Raw genomic sequence first — 21,461 nt, 5'->3', positions numbered from 1 at the left:
TAGATATGATATACATGCAAGACCATGGCAAACCAGAGATGACACCTGAAAGGTAACAACTCATATGCAGGGAATTAAACATGTTTTCTAAAAACTGCTGTTACAATAATCCTGTCAGAATAACTGTCAGAAAAGACTGCAGGGTAGAATGGCAATCCTCAGCCAACAACAACAGCAAACTTTCCCCACAGCAACAAGTCTACTTAAGCTAACAAACTGTGGAAACACATGCAACATTACAGATGAAGAGCTTGAGTATCCCATTTTTTGAAGAGCAAGAAGACCTGGAGCTGTACAAGAAGTAAATACAAACTGCTCTAGAGGAGGTTGTGTAGTTGCCATTGGTCTCCCTGAAAAGCAAGAGTCTTCCTCAGGCTCACTGACAGGTGGTAACCTCTCCACAGGCTGTTACCTCACATAGGTAGCAGGATGATATTCAGTCATCCACAGCTTACATAAAGGCGAGCATGTCTTAATGCCTGACTTCTTAGCAAAAGAATTAGCAGGTATTTTAGGCCACTACCACGTTCTTACAGGTGGAAGGGTTCAGGCATTAATTACTCTGCACAGCTTCATTCTAGATGCAGCACAGAAGGACCTGTCTGAACTGTGCTCTGGTATCAACAGGAGTCATTTTTGCTGATCCCTTTACCTTTTACATGTCTTTGTGAGCAACCAGCTTTGCACCATGTCTAAGGGAGAATTCAGGCATGCAGAACTTGGAGGCTTGCTGAGTTGGGCTGTTAGCGACTTTGAGCCCCATTTCAGCTTCAGCCAGTTCCTGTTACAACCATGGATGGATCTTTCTCCTAAGAAGCCTTTGTTTTCAGCCAGCCTGCTACTGCTCTGCCCAGCATCTGCACCCTAAACCACCTCCCTTATGCCAGTTAAAAGCCTATAGGGGAGGATCTGCTCCAACATTAGATGAACAGCTCCACTGGTCCCAATAAAGCCCTGCCATTTTGCCCAGCAAGCTCTGGTTTGGTCAGCAGCTAACAAATCCTAATATTCAGGCTCAGGGAGCTAACAGACGCTCCAGACCCATCAGACATAGCTGTGTTTTCACAGGGCTGGACCGTCAGCAAGAAGTGTGCATAAACATAAAGCACACAGGACTCACATTTGTCATCTCAGCTTTCACAGCAGGTTCCAGATGTTCTCCAGCTGCCTGGTGTTTGCACACTGCTACAAGCAGCCAGGAGACAGCTCAGGGGAGAGTGAATGCTTACTCAGGGAAAAAGCTGGGAAAGCAGAGAGGAATCTTTCCAGTGGCTCATCACAGCACCCTACAGATTGCTCACAAGCATCAGTGAGGTCTCCTAAAGGCAAAAGCCACCCCACGGGCATGCAGGCTGTACATCACATTTCCAATCTATGCCATGGAAAGCAGCATGGTCAGAGTTAGGACCAACACAGCACCTGAAAGGCTCCATGCTGCTGTGCTGGTACAGCCTCAACACCAGCACACTTCTTTCCCTGCCCTCTGCCAGCGAGTAATTGTGAATATATCTCTCAGCTACATCACCAAGAGCAGATTTCCCCTCCCGAGATAAAGGTTCCCAGAAGTGGACAGTGTTCCTGCTGTTGAGGACCATCACATTAATTCTTTTCATTCCATTGTCAGGTGTTTTTACATTACCATGGGATTGCTTCTCATTATTCCACTACCAAAGATGGGATTTGCAGGGCTGTAAACTGCACTTCCAGACTCTCAGTGGCAGAAACAGAAACCAGTGCCATAGCTCCATGCCATGGGAAGAGTAACCACTCCCCAGGCTCTTCTACTTAGACTGCGGTAAGGCACGGCTTTCAGTGCTGTTGCCCAAGCTTTGATTTGAAGCAAGAGGCTGCTTTTGCCTCTGTTGCTCCTGAGCTAGCCCTGAAGCAGCTTAAATAGAGCCTCAAAGCAGAAAACAGCACCTCAGTCACTGCTCTACTCCACCAGCCTCAGCAGAAGCCTCCCTCCAGCTCCAAAATCCCCTTGGAAGCAGTGCCTGATTTAGCAGCTCAGGTAACTGGGAGATTTGGATGAAATTCCTGGCTCTGCCATAGCCTCCCTGAATGACTTGACAGGAAGAGCTGGCTACCTCCATGTCCTAGTTCCTTGTCTGTAAGACTGCAGCAGTGCTGGCTTTCCAAACCTTCATTAGGCTATTTAAGCTGTCAGCCCTTCAAACTGAGACCACAGGCAGTCAGACAGCACATGGGATCGCTGGTTATTACCCTGTCATGCAGTACTTAGACATGAGACAGAAAGCATCATTTAATTTTTCAAGTGATCCCAGGTTTTTCACAGAAAATAAATAAAAGATGGGCCTTTGCAATAGCAAGAGAGCACACAATGCATTTCTTAACTTATTGTTAAATGCAGTCTTCAGCTCAAGTGCTTTTTAGAAACCAGTTAAACTTCTGACAAGCTTGTGGATCAGGTGGCTGAGCATCCTTTGGGATGAGGCTTACCCACTCAGAGCTGCTTACTGCTCTCTACATAAGGAAAGGCACATTTTACAGTTGATCCTAAAGATTTCTTCCTGCACGTTCATGTACCATAAACCAATAAAACATATAGGGTACATGGGTCTATCCTGTCCCTGAAAGATTAAAAAAATATAAATCAGGATCTATGCCAAAATACAAATAAAAAACAGAAGGATGATAGCAGCCAGCATCCCTGATGCGGGGATGAACAAGAGCCAAGGCTCCACCACACACACAGAGCAAGCCTGGAACATTACCTGCAGCCTAGCCACCAGGAGCCAAGCAAATTTATATAAGTGGAATAAAGTTTATCACCAAGACAGAGCTACAAGAATATAGCAAAACCCTTCTTTGTCTCTGTACTTCATGTGGCAATGGAAGTCAGATTTCCTCTCTACTGGGGGAGATCTTCCAGCAGCTCCAGTCACTTACCTGGGGTCATGCAGTGACACAGTCATCAGTGCCTCAGCTGCCCACACCTAGAGCCACAAAGCGCATTGAGCTGAGCTTACACTTCTCCCATACCAGCTCTCCCGAATGTACAAGGGACTGATACATGAGATATGCTCACAGCACAGCAAAATTCTGCCTCTGAGGAAGCCACAGGACATGCTGTTCCTTGATAAACCCACAGGATCCCAGGTCCTCCACGGTTTCTCAACTGCTGCAAGACCCAAGGAAATGAGAAACAACAGTGGCAGCAATCCAAAAAAATTAGTATTGTGCTGCTCTCCTAGAAGAATCTCTACAAATAAGTCCGTGGAGGACAGCAGTGACAGGGCACAGGAGGTGCAGGGGTTCTCAGGCAGGCTTGGTCTCATCACAGCATCTGTCTAAAGGCACATGTAGTGATCTTGATGGATGTTTTAGTGGTTATTTCTTTAACCAGTTCACACTTCAACTGCTTTTTGTAGATGTTTTGCCTCATGTTTTGATGTTTCACATCACAGATTTGAAATATGGTTTAAGTCATTGTAATTAATGACTTTAGGGAATGCCAGAGCAGAGCTTTTATGGAGAAAAAAGTGAGGATGTTGAGTTGAGGCTTAAAGTCAGCCATGAACATTTCCCTGAATAAAATTATAAAGCAGGGCTAAAAGGAAAGCTGAATGACCCTGCATCACCTGAAACAGGAGAAAAAAAAACAGCTCATCGCCCTGTTCCAGCTGCTCAGCTCAGCAGGTATTGCAGGCATAGTGGTGAAACCACAGCAGGTGGGTTCTGGTGCACTAACACATCCTTTTGTGCACTTCTTGGTGTAGGCAAGAGCACCAGAGCTGCCAGCCCTCGCTGACAGTCATTATTGAAAGCAGTCAGATAATAAGGCAACATCAGCAGCAGACTCCAGATAATTGATTCCAGAAGGCACCTCATCAAGGCGTGCAGAACATTCATCCCATAAACAGATTTCCTCTCACAGGGCTGAAATCAAATTGAGTGCTAATCACTAGCATACAGCCCCAGGCATTTCCTGGCAGCTGGGAGAGGGATGGTTCAAGCCACTACCATGGACACTCAAAACCCCAGCACACCAGCTCTGAGCAAGGAAGCAGTTTTAGGGTAGCGATAAGCTAGGGACAAGATGCTGCGCGGCACTGAGCAGTAAAACTGCAAGCTGCTGGGCTCTCAGCTCCCACAGAGGGCTTCTGTGGTCTGCCAGGACTACTCAAGCTACAGGGAAACTAGAAATAGAATTGATTACTTTTTGAAGATTTACTGAGGGATCAGGAAGGGCTTTACCTTTACACCAGTTGCTAGAAATCTGCTCCTAAGCTACACCAACACTCACTTCCTTCCCCACTCCTTCCAGCTCAGATCACATCTGTGTCCAGTGCTCTTTGGCATAGCACTGAACCAGATTATTTCACAGCTTTAAACCATTTCCTAGGCAGAGTGAGGTATGGGAGATGAGGGGAATCGTCTGTTATCTCCTTCCCATTTGCCATAAGGAAACATTTCTTCCTATTCCTTTAAAAACCATGAATTTACTTCAGCCACACAATGCAGAAAGAAACATTTACAGATCTCTGCACTACATGTATAGGTTTCAGCAGCAGTGCAAGCTGTAGGTTGGTTCCCTGCTGCCCCTCTATAGCAGGGAGGGTGATTTCTGCTGAAATCCAAAACAACTGCCTGCTCCTCTGAGGAGCTACAGCAAGAACACCAGATCAGGACTGGAAACATTCATAATAGGATCAAGCAGCTGAGCTTGGCTAGTTTCCAGTTCCAAATCACAAATGAGGTCTTAACAGTAGCAATCATGAATCACAGCATCTTTTGGGATGGAAGTGACCTTTAAGGATCATCTAGTCTAACTACTAAACCATCTGTGGCAGGGTCACCTCCTACCAGACCAGGTTACCCAAAGCCCCATCCAACCTGGCCTTGAGCACCTCCAGGGATGGGGCATCCACAGCTTCTCTGAGCTCCCATCTCATCACCCTTAGAGTAAAGAGAAAAACAGTAATTTTCCCCCACACACACCTGAGAGTGTTACTCAAAGAAAAAAAATAATATATATATTATTACCCTTTAAAATGCAGCTCAGGTCATAGGACCCCATTAACACACATCCAGAAGCAGCAGGATCAGACATCTCCAAGCTCAGGCACAGATGAGACTGTGTTTGCCTTCACATAAAAGCAGAGGACAGAACCCAAGGAAACAGATTTTGTAAAGCTATCCTCTAGCCCAGTGGGCCTCATATGTGATTTCACAGCCTGGAGGTAAAAACAGACATTTTACAAAAAACCTAGATGGGTCCCTCAGCCTGGTTCAACGTGACTTTAAAAGACAAGGTCTGAAACCTCTCGAGCAGTAGCCCATGCAAAGCAAGAAGATAACACACAAAACGGAAGTGCAGCACTTTCTATAGGTAGCTCAGATTGTTTCACAGTATCCCCTTTCACCTGTTTCTGGAGTTTTGTTATGTTTCTTAAGAACTTCACTGTGGAAACACCCATTCCTCCTTTCCAAAGCAAAACAGCTCTTGGGAGGGAAAGGGGGGAAAAAAAAAAGAAAAAAACAAAACAAAAAAAAAAAAAAAAAACAAACAAACAGATAATTAATAGCATGCCACCCTCCTTTACTTAACTCACATCAAGCCATAACTAGAGAACTACAAACAGTTATTTTAAGATCAGAAACATACATATAACCCTCCACCCTAAAGCAGTTCAAGATCCTCACGTCGTTCATCCACCTTTGTTTAGTCTATAGGCAGATCTCCCCTCAAGGGGCACAGAGGGGGAGTATCAGAGTTCAGAAAAGAAAGGTTTATAAATAATACAAACTCTGCAGAGAGAAAGGAGCACACACTGCCCTCCTCTAACCCCAGAGATCCCCAGAACTGCCCCAGAACTGCCCTCCCGCATACAACTTGAATGCCTGGGGCCATGATGGGGACACTGCAAGGTGTCTCTTCGCACTTGAGGAGGAACTTGGCTCCACTTTCTGCAAGAAATATCCCTTCTGCCTCCTGGACAAGACAAGTGCCCTGGGCCCTCACACCACCAGCAGAGCCACAGGACCTGGAACCTCATGCAGCTGGGGGAGAGCTGCCCAGGGCCAGCAGCAGCATTCAGGTACTCACTATTGCTCAAGAGACAGTAACTGCAGTAGCAGGGGAAGGGAAGGCAGGAAAAACGTGCACACAGAGCACCCTTGCCCTCACAATCTTTTTCAGGCTTCATTCATTTCTCCCACGGTCATGCCTGAACCCATTTTATGAATTCCTTCTAGCTACTGCCCAGGTCTCTATAGCCTCATTAGACTAAGAAACTCAGGGTAGGAGACACTTGATGTCTCTCTGAAAAGCTTTTAGCTATCACGGTCATAACAACAAGCCTAGAAATGCTGAAACTCACCCTCCAGACACAGCCAATATGGATGAACAATAAGGGATGAATCCTAAAGAGCCAATATACATGTTTTAAAACTTGAGTTAAAAATTATTAAACTCACCCAGAATCAGTGACTCTTCCCAGACACATAAGCCAAACCTTCCTCAAAGCCTTTGCAAACCCTTAGGCCCTGAAGGCTCCCTTAAACACTTGCTCTACACCTGAGCTGAATTACCAGGGCTCCCCACATGATGGGCTTCACTTGGACTTCCACAGCAGAAGAGTCAGAGATCAGCCTTCTGCCTGACGGGGACAAAATTCCCAAACTCTAAGAGGAAACAGTGTTGTATCTCCCTATACACAGGGGTCTGGCCCACGCAGTGGGATCATGCAAGTGTTTGTGCATAGAGGTCCTGACTCCTGGAGCATTGCTGTAGGAGAAAAGCATTTGTTAAAGTTACAGAGCCTCCAACAGCAGCAGGCTTTGCTCAGGCAAGTACCTAAGCAAGGGATCGATATGGGCATTTTAAGCTTTTATTTTCACTGTAGTTCTTAGGCAGTGAAATAAGTAGTAGAAATATATATATATATATATATATATATATATATATAAAGACCCCAGTAAAAAGGAAACATTGTTTAACAGACTGAAGACATTTTAGGTTGGGAGCACAGAATACAGCTGGGAAATGAATGATTTCTGTTTTGCTGACATAATTGAAAAGATCACACAAAACAATAAAAACTATGAGAAAACAAATTTGGGGCTTACTATAAGCACGCTAAATGGAACTAAAAATCCAAAATTCCTTTTGTTTGGGATCAAACATAACATTTTGTCTCCCAGCTTTTTCTGCGGCCTTTAAAAATATCTGTTAGTATAAAAAGAAAATATAAAATTTAATAACCTCCTGCCAACACGAGAGAAAGGAACTGAGCCAGCCCCAGCAGCACACTCAGCCCAGGTCTGGGAAAGGACCAGCTGTGCACCACTCTGCCCCTGCACAGCATCTGGCTCTGAGCTGCAATAATGCCACAAAACAGCTATCATAAAATGCAGGATTGGCAACAAATGTCATCAGAGGCCATTGGAGTTTTTTCCCCAAATATCCATGAGGCTACCAGCCCTTTACTACGTGCTTTGGCCATGCTCCTAACCCTTCATCAGGTTGGAAACTGCTGCTTGGTCTCCCCCTGTCTCTTTTGCTCTTACAAAAAACATGACCCATAGAGACGTGCAGGTTTACTTCAAGGTGTTTCCCAGCCTGAGGACTTGATGTCTTATCTGTGGAGGGCTGAGGTGATGCCTGGAAAGGAGGCAGGGGCAGGCTCCTTCCCTGATAGCTGTTCTCTACAAAGCTGCCAGGCTTTTTAGCCTGGAAGTCTTGGAAAGATTGTACAGAATTTTTATCATCCAGCACTGGTGTTCGAAGAGAAAACTTCTCTTCCACTGGAAAAAAAAAAAAATAATAAAGCCTCATGAGTGTCCAGAAAGCAAAGAACAAGCAAGTAACTCATGACTGTATCTGATGGCAGGGTTGGTTTGCTTTTCTGTGGTCCATGGAGGAGTCCAGCACCGACATGAGCTTGCCATGATCCTCAGCACCTGATGCCCTTTTCTAGTCTTTCTGCAGGATAAGGGACTTGAAGGTCCTGGGCTCCATAGGGTTGTACTCCTGGGGCTTCACAGAGGACATCTGCAAATGTCCTGGCAAGACAGCAACTGCAGGGGACCCTGCCAGGCTTCTGTGTGCTGTGTGGCCACTGCACCGTCAGGGTGAGGGCTGTTAAGGGCCATGGCAGGCCCTGCTGCTCAGTTTTGATTTCAGCATAATGGAACAAAGCGTATGATTATTATGACCTGTACAATTTTGTTTTTGCTTTACCCCTGGGGTCTAAGTTATAGTCTGGGATCAGATGTGTTTGGATCATGCAGAGGATCTGCAAAGGGGTCTCTGACTTGTCTTGGAAAGTTCACACAATTGCAGCACCCTCCTGACAAAATTGCCTTAGGAGGTGTAGCATTTCTAGAAAGCAGAGGGGACACTTGCCTTGCTACAGCCTGCATCGCCCAGTTGCAGCCTGATGCTCAGCCTGGCATCCCGTTGCACTGATGATTGGGGATGTTGTGCACAAGGAAGGAATTCAGCCTCATCTCTGCAGCACCGTCACAGTACAAGCCCTGTTCCCTCATTCCCAGGGATAGCTGGCTCCAGTTTATATTGCTGGTGTTTGATCCAGGAGATCAAGGGGCCAGAGCAAACCCACAAGCAGACCAAAGGAGCTCCTCAAACTCACCTTAGGTGGCAGCACAGCTGTTTAAATCTCACTTGATTGCCCAAGATTGGACATGAGCAACTTGAAAGAATTGGCTACAATTCAGAGTTGGCCCTCGGCTTCACATAAAGAAAAAATGCAAGGTGAAGAAAAAGGGAGAAAAAGTGTTTAGCAACAGCCTGTTCCATGTGGGGATAAATCCTACCAAGGAAAGCATGCAGGGTAGCATTAATGAACGAGGCACCAGAAGATGACAACTATTGAGGCTTTCTTGGCAAGAAGGATTTCTAACTGTGCCACCCTCATCCTCCTAAGAAAGGAAGGAACATGGGGCAGCAGACCCTCTGGTTATAGCTTACTGGGGAGCCACAGGTACAGCTTGCTGCATATAGATTAATGTATAATCCAGCATTAACGTGCATTTCATGTTAATGTAGTGTTACAGCATTTTGCCTCTTGTTCAGCTGTATGCCATCTGCCCAGCCCAAGTACACAGACTGGGAACTGAGAAGAGGAAAGCAATATTTTCGTACTTGGTGTTTGGCGATCGAGCTTGCTGGTGGCTGAGGAGGAATGTGAAGGCTTGTGTGGAGCAGCACCACCACCTTGTGGGAGGCTGCAACATCCCAGGCAGCCCTTCCTTTCCACAGTTCAAACACCAACTAACCACTGAGCACAAATGCAAGGTTATCAACTTCCTCATGTGTTTGCAGGTCTCTAATTTCATCCACGAGGCAGCGTGGGGGGAAGCTTTTCCTCCCTCAAGGCAGGATGGTGCTCCCAATTGCTCTCAGTACCTCCTGTATTCTTTAAACATGGTTGCAAGAGATTACAGAAGAGCAGAGCTGTTGGAAAAAGGGCTGCTAGGTCCACACAACTGACACGGTAAGTCAGTTCCTTTATTTTCAGCTTTCCAAGACAGCCTTTCACTGGCTTAGCCATCAAGATGGACTAGAATAACCTCAATTTCTGATCTACTGTTAGAAAGAGCCCTATTCCCCCTTCTTACAGAGGGGAAACACCACTGTAAAATTTATCAGTCTCAGGGCACAGACTAGTCAGCCCCTCACTCTCTGTATTGGCTCTTGACATTAAAGTGGGAGACAACACAAGCATTAAGGAAGAAAAGGTAGCCTCCCTTTAAGAGACTCTCTAAAAGGAGGCCAGTATTTTTCATGTAATATTTCATTAGTCTACCTTCAGGGTGCAGGAAACAGCCCAATGCAAGCATAAAATTGTTTTGATGCAGAGGGAGAGGCCAACCAACACCTGCATCACCACGACAGAGCAGACAGAAAGGCAGGCACGATCCAAGACGCTCTGTTTCTATTTGTATTTTGTCTAGCTAGTACATGCCAAGAGCAACAGACTTGCCTGCTGTCCTCCCTCAGTAAAACACATTATTCTCAAGTCTTTGTCACCTTGTTCAGTGCCTCCTTCTGCAGCTCTGCTGTGCTCTGAGGACTGAATGCATCTGGCTGTTCCCAGAACAAGCAGAGGGATGTGCGGGAGAGAGATATTCAGAGGAGTAACCCTAACTGCCTCAACAGCAGCAGTTGGTAGAGAAAAAGGTGCTACTAGTGCGTAAATCCTGTTACAAGTCCAGCTACAACAAGTTCAGACAGGGCTCTGCTCTCTATTTCTCAGCACAGACTGCTGCAGACACCTGAGTTAATAGCCTGCTGAGAAGCATGTACCCTCTTTGAGAGGATTGAGGTGACTTACCCATGGTGTCACGCAACAAACAGTGAGCAGTCTGGGTAAAAGACTTTCAAAGCCTCAGTCTGGTCCTCTGTCCCTGAGACTGATCATGCCTCATCAGCCCACGAGGGTAGGGGAGATTTACGGTTCAAGAAGAGCTTCTCCCTCCCTAGGTAGAATAGTCCTCTAATCTGAACAGTCAGCATTCAAGGATGAATTATTACACTGCTGCTTCCTCCCCTGTGCTTTCCTCCAGGATAATTCTTTTTTCTCATTTTCACCAATAAAATAACCAGCCACTGCAATGAACCATTACCTAGTGCATTGAAGAAACCCCCGTGACCTGCAAGATGGGAAGACGGCAGCAATTACTGCCCTGTTGTAGGCCTACCAAATAAAGGCTTTGGCAATTTGAGGTTTGGCCTTAAAATGAGCAAACAGCAGAAGGGTTGAGGTGGCTGCAGGAAGACACCTCCATTAATGCAGTGCCAACGACCAGCTGCTGATCAGCATCTCAGCCAAGCCACTTGGTGGTACAGCCCTGCCAAGCACTGAGCACCAAGGTGCTGCTGCTGTTCCCTTCATCACAGAAAGGGGAAGAGCAACTCACCTCCAGGTCATAGTCAGATGCAGCCTTGCCCCATAAGGGTCCAAGACATCATGAACCACCCTGTTGGCCTTTCAATAGCCCACAAGAGTATTCAGGGAAAAGAGTTTTTAATATAATCCCTTTCTGAGCCACGAACTGCAGGGTCGTTTGAAGACTTGAAAGCATCAGTTTGACTAAGCTTCCTGCTTGTTCTTCAGAAGCAGCAAGTGATCATTGCCTTCACTGGGCAGCACAAAGCCAGAGCTAAGCACCTCTCCAGAAACCTTATCTTTGCACACCAGATGCAGTCCTCAATTTGTGCTGTTAGTTGTTGCCCAAATCTATGCAAACATGAGACAAGGGACTAACTGCAGGCTTCACTCCAGCCAGAGACTGCAGCTTGTCAGCTGTCCCTTCTCTTCTCAGTTCTTTGAATTTCAAGGCAGACAAAGAAGTCATTTTGAAAGACTCCAAAGAAAAGTTGTACAGCTTCTGTCTCTCCTCCACCATTGAGGTACTTTCCTCATTCCCCTGTTTTCATCCCCCTGCATCTGCTGTCTGAGGCAAGCACTGACTCTGACCTTGGGAGACCTTTCAGACCTATGGATACAACAGACTAGACAGGAAAGCTGCTCTCTTCTCCATGGAAAAAAAAAAAAAAAAAAAAGTTTTTACATTTGCAGACCACAGCTAATATGAATCTGAAGCAAGAAGTATGCTACAATCCTCCAAACCAGACATGCTGTTGCTTGTGGCCTGTACTTTAACCCCATTGTTTTTATGTAGCTTCAAAATAAGCAGATGTTACAAAACTGTACTGGAAACTTCCAGGATGAAGAAGTAAATGAAAGCATTGTGAAAGGTCACCAACTCTCCAAATATCTTCTTGAGGTAGATTAAGAGTGCTATTAGTTCTGTCTGCACGCGGTACAGATGTCAAATGATAGTAAGCAATAATTACGGATACTGCCTCCACATTCCAATCCACTAACCCCAGCTCCCAGTCCTCCCAAAAAAATCAGGATAAGACTTTGCTGAATGCCTCTAGCATGACATTAAACAGCCACACATTTTCTACTTCAATTCCATCTTTCCCCCAGTTTTAGAAAAAAAAAAAACTACCTCAGTTGGAAGGCACCTACAAACATCATCCATGCCAACCGCCTGACCTCTTTTAGGGCTAACCAAAAGTTAAAGCATGTTATTGAGGGCATCATCTAAAAGCCTCTTGAACAGTGACAGGAATTACTCCTCTCTAGGAAGCCTGTTCCAGTGTTTGAACATCCTCATGGTAAAGAAACATTGCTTCATGTATTTGCACACATCCCCTCTCCAACTACTTTCTGCTGGGTTGCATTGGGTCATGCAATTCTTCCTCTTTTTCAGAAGCAGCTTCAACACTAGGGACCATTTGGATTGAGGAGATGCCCGTGTGAAAGAGTGACAATAGACACTAACTCTTCCATATGTTCTCACAGGGCAAGAAGGAAGCATTGCAAAATCTAAAGGCAATGTACTTTGTACTTTAGTGTAGTTCCTGATAGTGGCACAAACAAGGCAGTTTCAACAGGTCCTGGCTGCTAGGAAAAAACATACAATGGAATTGATCAGAGCCTGCAGTGGTCTGAACACTTCTTCACTTAGTAGCTTCTTGAAGAGACTGGACAGAAATTTTCTTAAGAAAGCAGGACACAGGGTGGTCACCAGTATTCAGTTTTTACAGGCAAGCATTGAAATGTCTAATGATTCTGGCAAAGTTGCATGGAAGCAGTCTGAGTGGTACTACAGACATGTATCTTCTCAGGTTCTTCTGGAAAGATTTTACTTTGCAGCTGCAGTCAGGGCCTAGATCCAGAGTGGTAAAGCTCTCATCTTACAAGCCACAAAAGTTGCACCTACCTCCTCTAAGATCCTGAAAACCTGACTCAAACCCCTCTTAAGTTCCCTACACAGAAGCTCAGGCAATCAGTGGAATCTATGGTGGGGAGCTTCACCTTTACTTAAATAAAATTTCTGGGGACAGAGTCTCCTTGCTGTAGCTTTGCAATGTTCAACACAAAGTTACCATAACTCCGAATACTTCTGCAATACATACACAAAAAGTTTTCCACATCATTTCACCAGACAGCCCCCTAAAAATCCAGATGGAAATTTTGTCCTGATGGTGACAGAGGTTAAATCCCTGAGAAGGCTTGTCAGAAACAAAGATTTAAACTACCAGATCTACAACTATTCTTGTTATGAATATTCCTTTCCACGCTCAACTTCAATTTGCACCTGCTGCTCAGAAAGAAAGCCAGATTTGATCTATTTGTTGCTCAGAAGATGTGATCCGTGTTATCTACTAAACTTTTTCCTTTGTCCATAAAGTTCCAGCAACAACCGCAATGTACTTGCCAGAGAGAAATATTTCAACCATTGAAAAGAACAAACAACATTACACACCACAAAGCAGAATAGCTAACAGAAGACCATTTAAAAAAATCAGCTGAGCTGACATTTTAAACAAATCCATTAATGTGAACATACAAGGCAAAAAAACAAGGATGCATTATGCCAACAGTAGCACTACAGAAAAATGTCTTCAAAACAAATGACTGTTTTATTGTTTAGCTATACATTTTCCATTCCATTCTAAGGATACATGAACATCACAGACATTTAAAGTTCAGACAGTAACTTTGTGACCTACCAGCAGAAAGGTAAGAACACATGAAATTGCATTTCACTGAAGCACTAGATGTAGACTTTTATATTTAAACCACAAATGCCAGATGATTCCCTAATGTCCAAGTGCTCTTTAGGGTAGAATTACTAATGGCCAGTAAAATGTCAACCTCAAGCAGGGTCTTCAGCTTCATCAAATCATACTCATGGCCATCGATTTTTTTTTTTTTTTAAGATATAGTTTTCCACAGCTCTAAGTTAATGGCCTATAGAGAGGCAATAAAAAAAGATGTAGTAACAAAAGCAAGGTGGTTTCATAATTGCTTCTGAAGTGTGATGCACTTCCAAGTTTTCTTATTCACAACCTTCATCCATTCAGTGTGTGCAAAACCTGGCATTGCCACTTCAATGTCAGTCACTTCATAGTCCAGGATAGACATTTAAAGACATGTTTTATCCAGTTAACAGACAAGGAAATCCTTAGCCTGCTGGCTCTTCATCCATTCTGTTTGCAAAGAGACCTGCTCTTTCATTTCTTGCTGAATGAAACATCCAAACATGACATGACTTGTTAGTCCACAGCTAAGAAGGGGCTTCTAGCACCCATTCACCTGAAGGAAAAAAGATTTGTGGTTATTTACATGTTTTCTTCTAACTGATAAGATGAAAAAGATAGACAGCCAAGCTATTACCAAAGAACAGAAATCTGTTCATTCCCAGAATCCTAAAATACAGTGACCGAATGCTAACTTGCCAAAGCATAAAAGAAACATGTTTCTCATAACATGTATTTAACAAAGCTTACTGTTGTATTCCACCAGCTTCAATAGATAGCTGTGTACTTCCCAGCCCTTTTTAAACTTTTTTTTTTTAAATACTCACCAATGCTTTTTTTCCAAAAGACTCAGACTGAATAGGTAAAGCAAAGACAACACATACTTCAGCAGTTAGATAAAAAAATTGTCTGGGGATAAGACTCCTGAAAGCAAAGGATGCTTTGACACTACCTGGTCTTGTTCTCATTTCCCATATGGCCTTACCTGACATTGCAAAGCATAAGAAGATTCTGGACTGCTGGAAGAGTGGAATTCTCATTCTGTCCTGTCACAAGGTGCCTGTCCAGCACAACATGTACAGCATCTGGCTTGCTGGCTACATACAAGAGGAGAAAAATAACAAGCATGACGTTAGTGGACACTACTTCAGTTCCAGCATTTCATCTCATAAAACTCCAATGCACAAGACCAGGATTTCCTGGGTGATGGACATGCTGAACTGTAACCCCAACAGACAGGGACAACCTCAAGCCCCCAGTCCTGAATTTCAGAGGACTTTCTAGTAGTAAGACAGCAACACTGGTCCCTTAATTCAATTAACACCAGACAGGTAAACTGCATATATCAAGAGATTTTCCTAACACAAGCCTTAGAGAAAGCTTTCTAAGTTCTAATTGCCTTGTATAAACTCTTCTTATGCAAGACATCAAAGCTGTGATTATGATGCTACAGAACCTTCAGGAAAACACTTATTTTATGGTCAATTATAATTTTGATGTGTTAATTGTTCAGTACTCCAAGCAGTACTTTTATGTTACTTCATTCCAGACAGAACCCTTATTTTGTCAGTAATAGCCAATTTACCTTCTCTTCCACCTCTCCCAGCCTCTTACTGACCTAAGTACAGCAAACCGCTTTCAAACCACTCATGCTTCTCCTTCTTCTGCTTAATTTGTCAACACCTCTTCAGCCAGATACACGACAACATGTACCACTGAAACACCAGCTTATAAACTGTCAGTACTGAACCAATTATGAAGAAAGACATAGCAGCAGCTCATTCAAAAAGCATAAAGATGCCATTTATGCACACAAATAGTCTGATGGCTATTGATGGCATGGACAGAAGAGGATTAAGCAAAGAGTATACAACAATTTGATAAGTATGGCATTTCTTTTTTTTTTATTGTCAATGGAAAAATAGATGCATGGCATTAGGTTCCTGGTTCTATTTCCAACCTACACCACATATGTAATATCTAATCTAGCCACCTCAAGTTGTATCAGTTCAATGGCTGGCATTATTCTGTTAAATAAAGGCTGACTTAAATACCATAGGCATCTCATTAAGTGCAGATTCAAAAAAATAGCAAAATAGGAGACTAAACAGCTGAAAAACAAACAATGGTTGTAAATGCTGTAAATGGTTCTGGTCTTTATTTCTCCCTGTAGCTCTTCAGTACTGAAAGAAAGGAGCTTATAAAAGGAAATTAATGTTTCCCTGCACATCCAGAAATACTCTAGAGAAGGTGACATGTTGAAATGGATATTTTCTCTCACACAGTACAGAACTTCAGGTTTTGCAGTTTGAAAGGCAAACTTCTACATTTTTACTAATAATAAAATGACTAGTAATGAAAAAAAACTACAAAACCAGTTTCACCATCAAGTATTTTATTCAAAGCTAGAGAACAACTGATCAGAATAACCAGAAGCATTCAGTGTACTGCCTCTAGCTTTCAATGCTATGACTTAGAGAGGTTAAGCTATGACTTAACCTCTCCCACCGCAGCACATACTCCCTGCTGTGTAGCCAGGAAGCAGCTGCAGCACACTGCTTCCATACAGACATCTCCCTGCAGGTATAGGCTGTGTAGCAGCAGATCAGTGGAAACTCTCCTGCAGACACTTTCCCCTGCAGTATGTATTCTGTCTTCACAGCAGGATAAGCTACCTCATGCTTACCATAGGTTAAAAAAAGTATGGTATGGACAGCCACATAGACAATGTGCTCTACTGTACTGCCCTACTTATCCACATGCAGTATTTCATGGCACTTATTCTTCTCTTTTCAAACCCACTAGGGTATTCAGTTATATCTGTGAAATGAGAATGCAAGATTAGATACCACATCAAAGTCCTGTTCACATGCATAAAATAGGTATACAGACATTAATTTCTGACACTTGGCCATGAAATGAAGTGCTGGACAATGGGAGTGACATACCACTAAATGTAGCTCCAGAATCTTTCACGAAGTCTTCCACAATAATGGATAAACTGGCAAAGTTAGGCTGCCTTATTAGCTCATACACAGAGGGCTGAAAAAGATCAAAAAGAAATAATTCTTACTTTTATAGAAAATAAGCCAGGCAAAACTGTCATTTTTTCCTGTTTCCCCTACCATCCTCCCAGCTGTACATAGAAAATGCAACAGAAGCAAAGCAGGAAACTAAATGACCACAGACAGCTTCTACAGATTTTCTATAAGGAGCACACTGAAAGTTCCCATGTGAGAAAAAGAAAGTGACAACTCTTTTTGCAGATCAGCTGAAGTGTTCCTGAATTCAAGCCAAAGATCTGCACTGTATGCATTTGATATTTAAACACTTCTTATTTAACTAGAATAGCTAAGCAACATCTCTAAGATGTCACATCCATGATTCTCTCTCCCCTCAGTTGTGAAGCTTTCCAAGAATTAACACAGCATCATACTTTGAAATTGCATTTTTTAAATTCCACTTGATTCAGTTTCCAAACTACTAGTATGAGTTGCTTTAAAATATTCTGAGTGAGAAATTAGAGTGATATAATCTACTGGTCGCCATAGGAATTGAATTCAATGTTATTACCACTATAGGAAGAGAAAACATCTTGCATCCACATAACAGACAGAATCACAGCCTAATTAAAAAAAAAAGATCTTGATGTATTACAGCTCTGCAGCAAAGTGTTTCATCCCACAGCAAATCTGCTGGAGTACACTTGATCTTGATATCAGGAAGCATTAGAGTTTTAAATCAAGATTAGTGTCCCCAGTAAGAAGCTATTGCAGCTCAATATTCTCAGCATCAAGTTTGCTTACTTAACCATTCCAACTGCTTTAAAGCAGAAACAAAAATATATCCCTGTTCCATATTTAAGGCACTTTGAGGTATTAGTAAAGAGAAAGCATCCAACAAAGTCAAGGAAAAATACTGAGAACTCCTGCATCATCACACAGTGACACCAGAAACAAGTCAAGACCTTGGTGTAAGTGTTAGGGAACCTTCTTTCCCAGTAGCAGACAGCCTGATCTTCAGGTCATCAAGGTCTAAAGGTGCTGATATTCAAACATTCAACCCTCAAAACCAAGATGTGTTTACTCTCAACTAAAGCCTAATCTTGCAGCACTGATCATCTACCTTGAAGCCATGCATGTAGCAACTCTGCAACACCACTAGCCAATATTTCTAGTACAATTGGTTTTCAGGAAACTACTCTGTGGATAAACCATTCAAGACAGGATAAAAGAACATCATGTATCTGCACTGAGGTGAGTGTGGTATAGATCAGATATTTAACTAGGTAGAGGGTGCAGGCCTGGGAACTGAACAGCATACATGCAATTAACTTCATATAAGCAGGAGACCTGCTTAGGTGTTCAACACTAAAATGTACATTTGGAACATTTAGAGCGTCACTCATGGAGTCCAAATAACATTACTCCACTGGGAGCTGAGTATGAGAACAGCTTAAATGAAAAGAAAATAGGAGTATTTAGTAGACATTTTATACACAAAGAAAAAAGTTGAATTTTACAGTTTCCAGTCCAACTATAGCTAGCCCACATCATGACTCTTATTTAAGAGGCTTTATCATAGACTGTAATACCAAATACAAGCACATCAGGACACTGTGATAGCTTTTGAGTCTCAAACTTAATTTATTTGGGTGTAAATTTTCAACTCTAGAAGTAATACTATATAGGCTTGCATTACCTTGGTGCACAGGTGTAACTGCCCTATTAGTCCATAAGGTCAGAAAAAAAGGCAGTGCAGTAGCACAGTACATAAAACATCAGTGTCTGCATACTTTGTACAAACTAGCTTTTAACTCAAAAACAGTTAAACACCTTTCTCCTCAACCCCTGAAACTTTCTCTACACATTTCTCAAGCACCTTGAGAAATAAAGTCTACCTCCAGCATTTGTGCAACAGAAAAAATAATTAAGAGCTCTCAGCTATTAATCCAAAGAGCTGCAGCAGTCATTTCCAGCATCCATAGACTCAGTCTAAAGTTTATGGAACAGTGGGAATGAAAACACTCTCGATGTGACAGCTGAAGTGAGACAATACCTTCATGCATGGTGTTGGGCCCCTTGCTAATGACAACTCTCCACACCTTGAACATAAACTAAGCATACCAGGCTGGTAACTTATGTGTGTAGGAAGTTCCAGGATAAGACCAGAAACACTGGCACCATCACCTGAAGTCACAGGCCCCTGGATAGGTAGAGAGCTTCATAACAGAAAAAGACCCCACACAGAAGTCAGATGAAAGCTCAACCTACCCCTGTCAGACTGTATCCCTGAAACACCCAGGATTTATCCTCATTGGTGGCACAACACAATGCTGCAACACCGTGTCCAACCGCACAGATAGGCTCTAGAGAAAAAAAATCAAAGCATATTTGAGAAGTTGTGCTCATCAGCAAATAGCCAAAAGCCTTGATCTATTGGGGCCTTAATGACTATTCTGGTACATCCCAAATCTTACTCTAAACCTTGAGCCCTGCTGACAGAGAGCAATTTCTGCATCACTGAGGAGAGAACCTTCACAAACACATTCCAAAGCTACTGTTATTATTTTTATGATTTGCACAAAGATAGTGCTTTTTAAGAGAAGATACATTTTTCTAAAATAGCTCTTCCAGTTCTGTATGCTGCAACACTCTACAACTACTACATAAACAACTTCTCAGAACAAGTCATTGGAAGGTAACAGTCTTGCAACAATAGCAAGGTAGTATGGATTACTTGATTTAATAAAATATCTAATGATGTTCACTTACTATTCTCAGTGCTGAAATGCTGCAATATCTTAGCCAGGTACCCGCTGTTTGCAAGGTCAGTCACAGCCCCTGGACAGTTCGGAATCAGCAACGCGTGGTATCTAGCACCTAATAAGAAGGAACAGAAACTGACTAATACAAATAAAAGAACTGACCATAAATCCATTCCAGATTTGACAAACTTATGTGATGATGTCCTAATTCACTCAGAAACTTCACAAACTGGAAGAACTAAGCAAACTACAAGATCTATGTGGAACAGAGAAAAAGAGGTGGTTCTTAAAACAGAGAACACAATTTTTTAATGAGACATTCTTACTTACACAAAGCTTAAAAGCACTGTCTGCTAGCTTCTACTTTAGGAAAATGTTTATTTCAAGAATTAATAATATGTATGATACTATAGAATAGTAAGAGGGAATTACTAATGCAAGATAAGTAAGAATAAACTACTTGCCACAGCTTCCTCTTAATACACAAGTTTTTATGCCTTTTCTGTATCCTCTAAAGACCTAACACAAAGAAGCATATTTCCCTCATAAATAGAAATGACACAGTAGCCAACAGCGAAGACCTTACCATCAATTGACTCCAACTTGGCAGGGTTTGCATACGATTTCATGCGGAAGTCCTGTATCCAGCGCATGTTGCTCTCATTCACATCCACAAAATCAATTGACTTCCCCTAGTGGAAACATGGTTCAAAGACTGTGGTCAGTATCACTGCAGATTTCTGCTACATTTCCTGACAGATAAACATAGGATTTTGAGAGACTTTAGCTCTCAAAAACCTTAAGTTTTCAAGTTTTCCCACTGAAATGATTCTCAAACACTTGTCTGGACGCTCGTTGTTAAGAGCGTCCAGGATACTGGACAGAGAAGTTTGGAACCATACTATGGCATGCTCATATTCAGGATCAATATGAAGAAATCAGCAGTAAAAAGAAGTGTGTCTTAATCTGTAAGCGAATAAAGGCATCTCAAAGAAAAGAAATAGCGTACTTCTCCCTTATCGATAGAGATATCAATTGGTTTCAGGCTGAAATCACAAAGACTGCTCGTTTTTACTTACCCCAGGGGTGGCGACTTGCAGGTTGAAAGCAGAGCTGGTGAGCGTGAAGCAGTGAAGGAAGGACTGGGCTGACACACCTGGAAGAGAGGAGCCCGGCGGTGTAAGGAAAGCACAGCGGTGTTTTAGCATCCCCAACACCAGCACGCTTCACCTAGCGAGGCGCAAAGACTCGGGCTTCCCTGCTCATCCTACAAGCTCTGAAGGATCTCAGAGAGGTATTTTAAGAGGAAAGCACAGCCTCCTGCGGGGAGAAACAAGGATGCGAGCAGCGCGTCCCTGCGGGCTGGGGGCGCAACACGGAGGGGAAGGAGGGCAGAAGGGAAGGCGCTCGTTTTCCCCAGGCGTGCCTGGGAAGCCCAGGGAGAGGACAGGGGGTGCGCAGCCCCCGGACGAAGAGGAGGAGGGGACCCGGCGGCCTCTCACCGGCGGCGGCGGCGCTGGCGACGATGAGGCAGGTGGGCTTGCCGAGCCGCTCCGACATGGCGGAGCCGGGCGGCGGGGGCGGCGGCCGTCTCCTCATGGGGCCCGGCCGCGCATGCGCAGAGGGAGCCGAAGGGGGGACGGCCGCGAGGGGAGCGGCCATGAGCGGCCCGCGGCGCCTTTTAAACCTCCCGCCCGCCACCCCCGCACCCTGTGGTGGCCGCTCCCTGTGTTTCCCCTCGTAGGCAGCGCCCTGTTGGTTGCAGTGCTTCTCCTCATCGGGTTTTGTGTGGATATTCTGTGCTAGTTTCATTAGTTTCATACTCCCCCCACCCACATTGATGCTGACTGGAGGCATGTGTTGGCCACCCCACGCTGGGAAGGTGAAGGCAGTGTCAGCGTGTTGGAAATGGAAAAGCAGATGTGAGCGTCGAGATGTCAGCAAGTGTTCGTTGCCCTGATGAGGTGCTGGGTTTCCGACTTTGCTCCAATTTCTGAAACCCCTCCTCAGCCAGCTGAGTACTGAAAGGGTCCCCATGAAGCCCCATGAACATAGGTTTCTGACACAGGAGATAAGGAACTAAAT

At 43.7% G+C, this 21,461-nt stretch overlaps 1 protein-coding gene across 1 annotated transcript; it reads right to left on the bottom strand.

The window, feature by feature from the left end:
* Positions 1-13,466: 13,466 nt before the first annotated feature.
* GATD1 (glutamine amidotransferase class 1 domain containing 1) lies at positions 13,467-21,080 on the bottom strand. Its single transcript, XM_084522686.1, has 8 exons — positions 20,879-21,080; positions 20,456-20,532; positions 19,963-20,068; positions 19,384-19,491; positions 18,883-18,977; positions 16,558-16,651; positions 14,595-14,706; positions 13,467-14,165 (listed from the first exon to the last, which is right to left on the bottom strand). Exons 1-8 carry the CDS (start codon positions 21,036-21,038, stop codon positions 14,162-14,164), a joined length of 756 nt encoding a protein of 251 aa, XP_084378812.1. The 5' UTR covers positions 21,039-21,080; the 3' UTR covers positions 13,467-14,161.
* Positions 21,081-21,461: the final 381 nt, after the last annotated feature.

Source organism: Aythya ferina (genome assembly GCF_964211825.1).
Source record: "Aythya ferina genome assembly, chromosome: 5".
In the NCBI taxonomy this organism is placed as follows: domain Eukaryota; kingdom Metazoa; phylum Chordata; class Aves; order Anseriformes; family Anatidae; genus Aythya; species Aythya ferina.
Note: the sequence above shows the minus strand (reverse complement) of the source record. Positions and strands in the feature narration are given on the sequence as shown.

Coding starts and splice junctions, on each gene's coding strand:
- GATD1 (XM_084522686.1), bottom strand. CDS start 21,038: ATGGCCGCTCCCCTCGCGGCCGTCCCCCCTTCGGCTCCCTCTGCGCAT. Junction 19,492..19,962: donor CAAGTTGGAGTCAATTGATG/GTAAGGTCTTCG, acceptor CCTTCTTATTAG/GTGCTAGATACCACGCGTTG. Junction 14,707..16,557: donor TTCTGGAGCTACATTTAGTG/GTATGTCACTCC, acceptor TCTTGTATGTAG/CCAGCAAGCCAGATGCTGTA.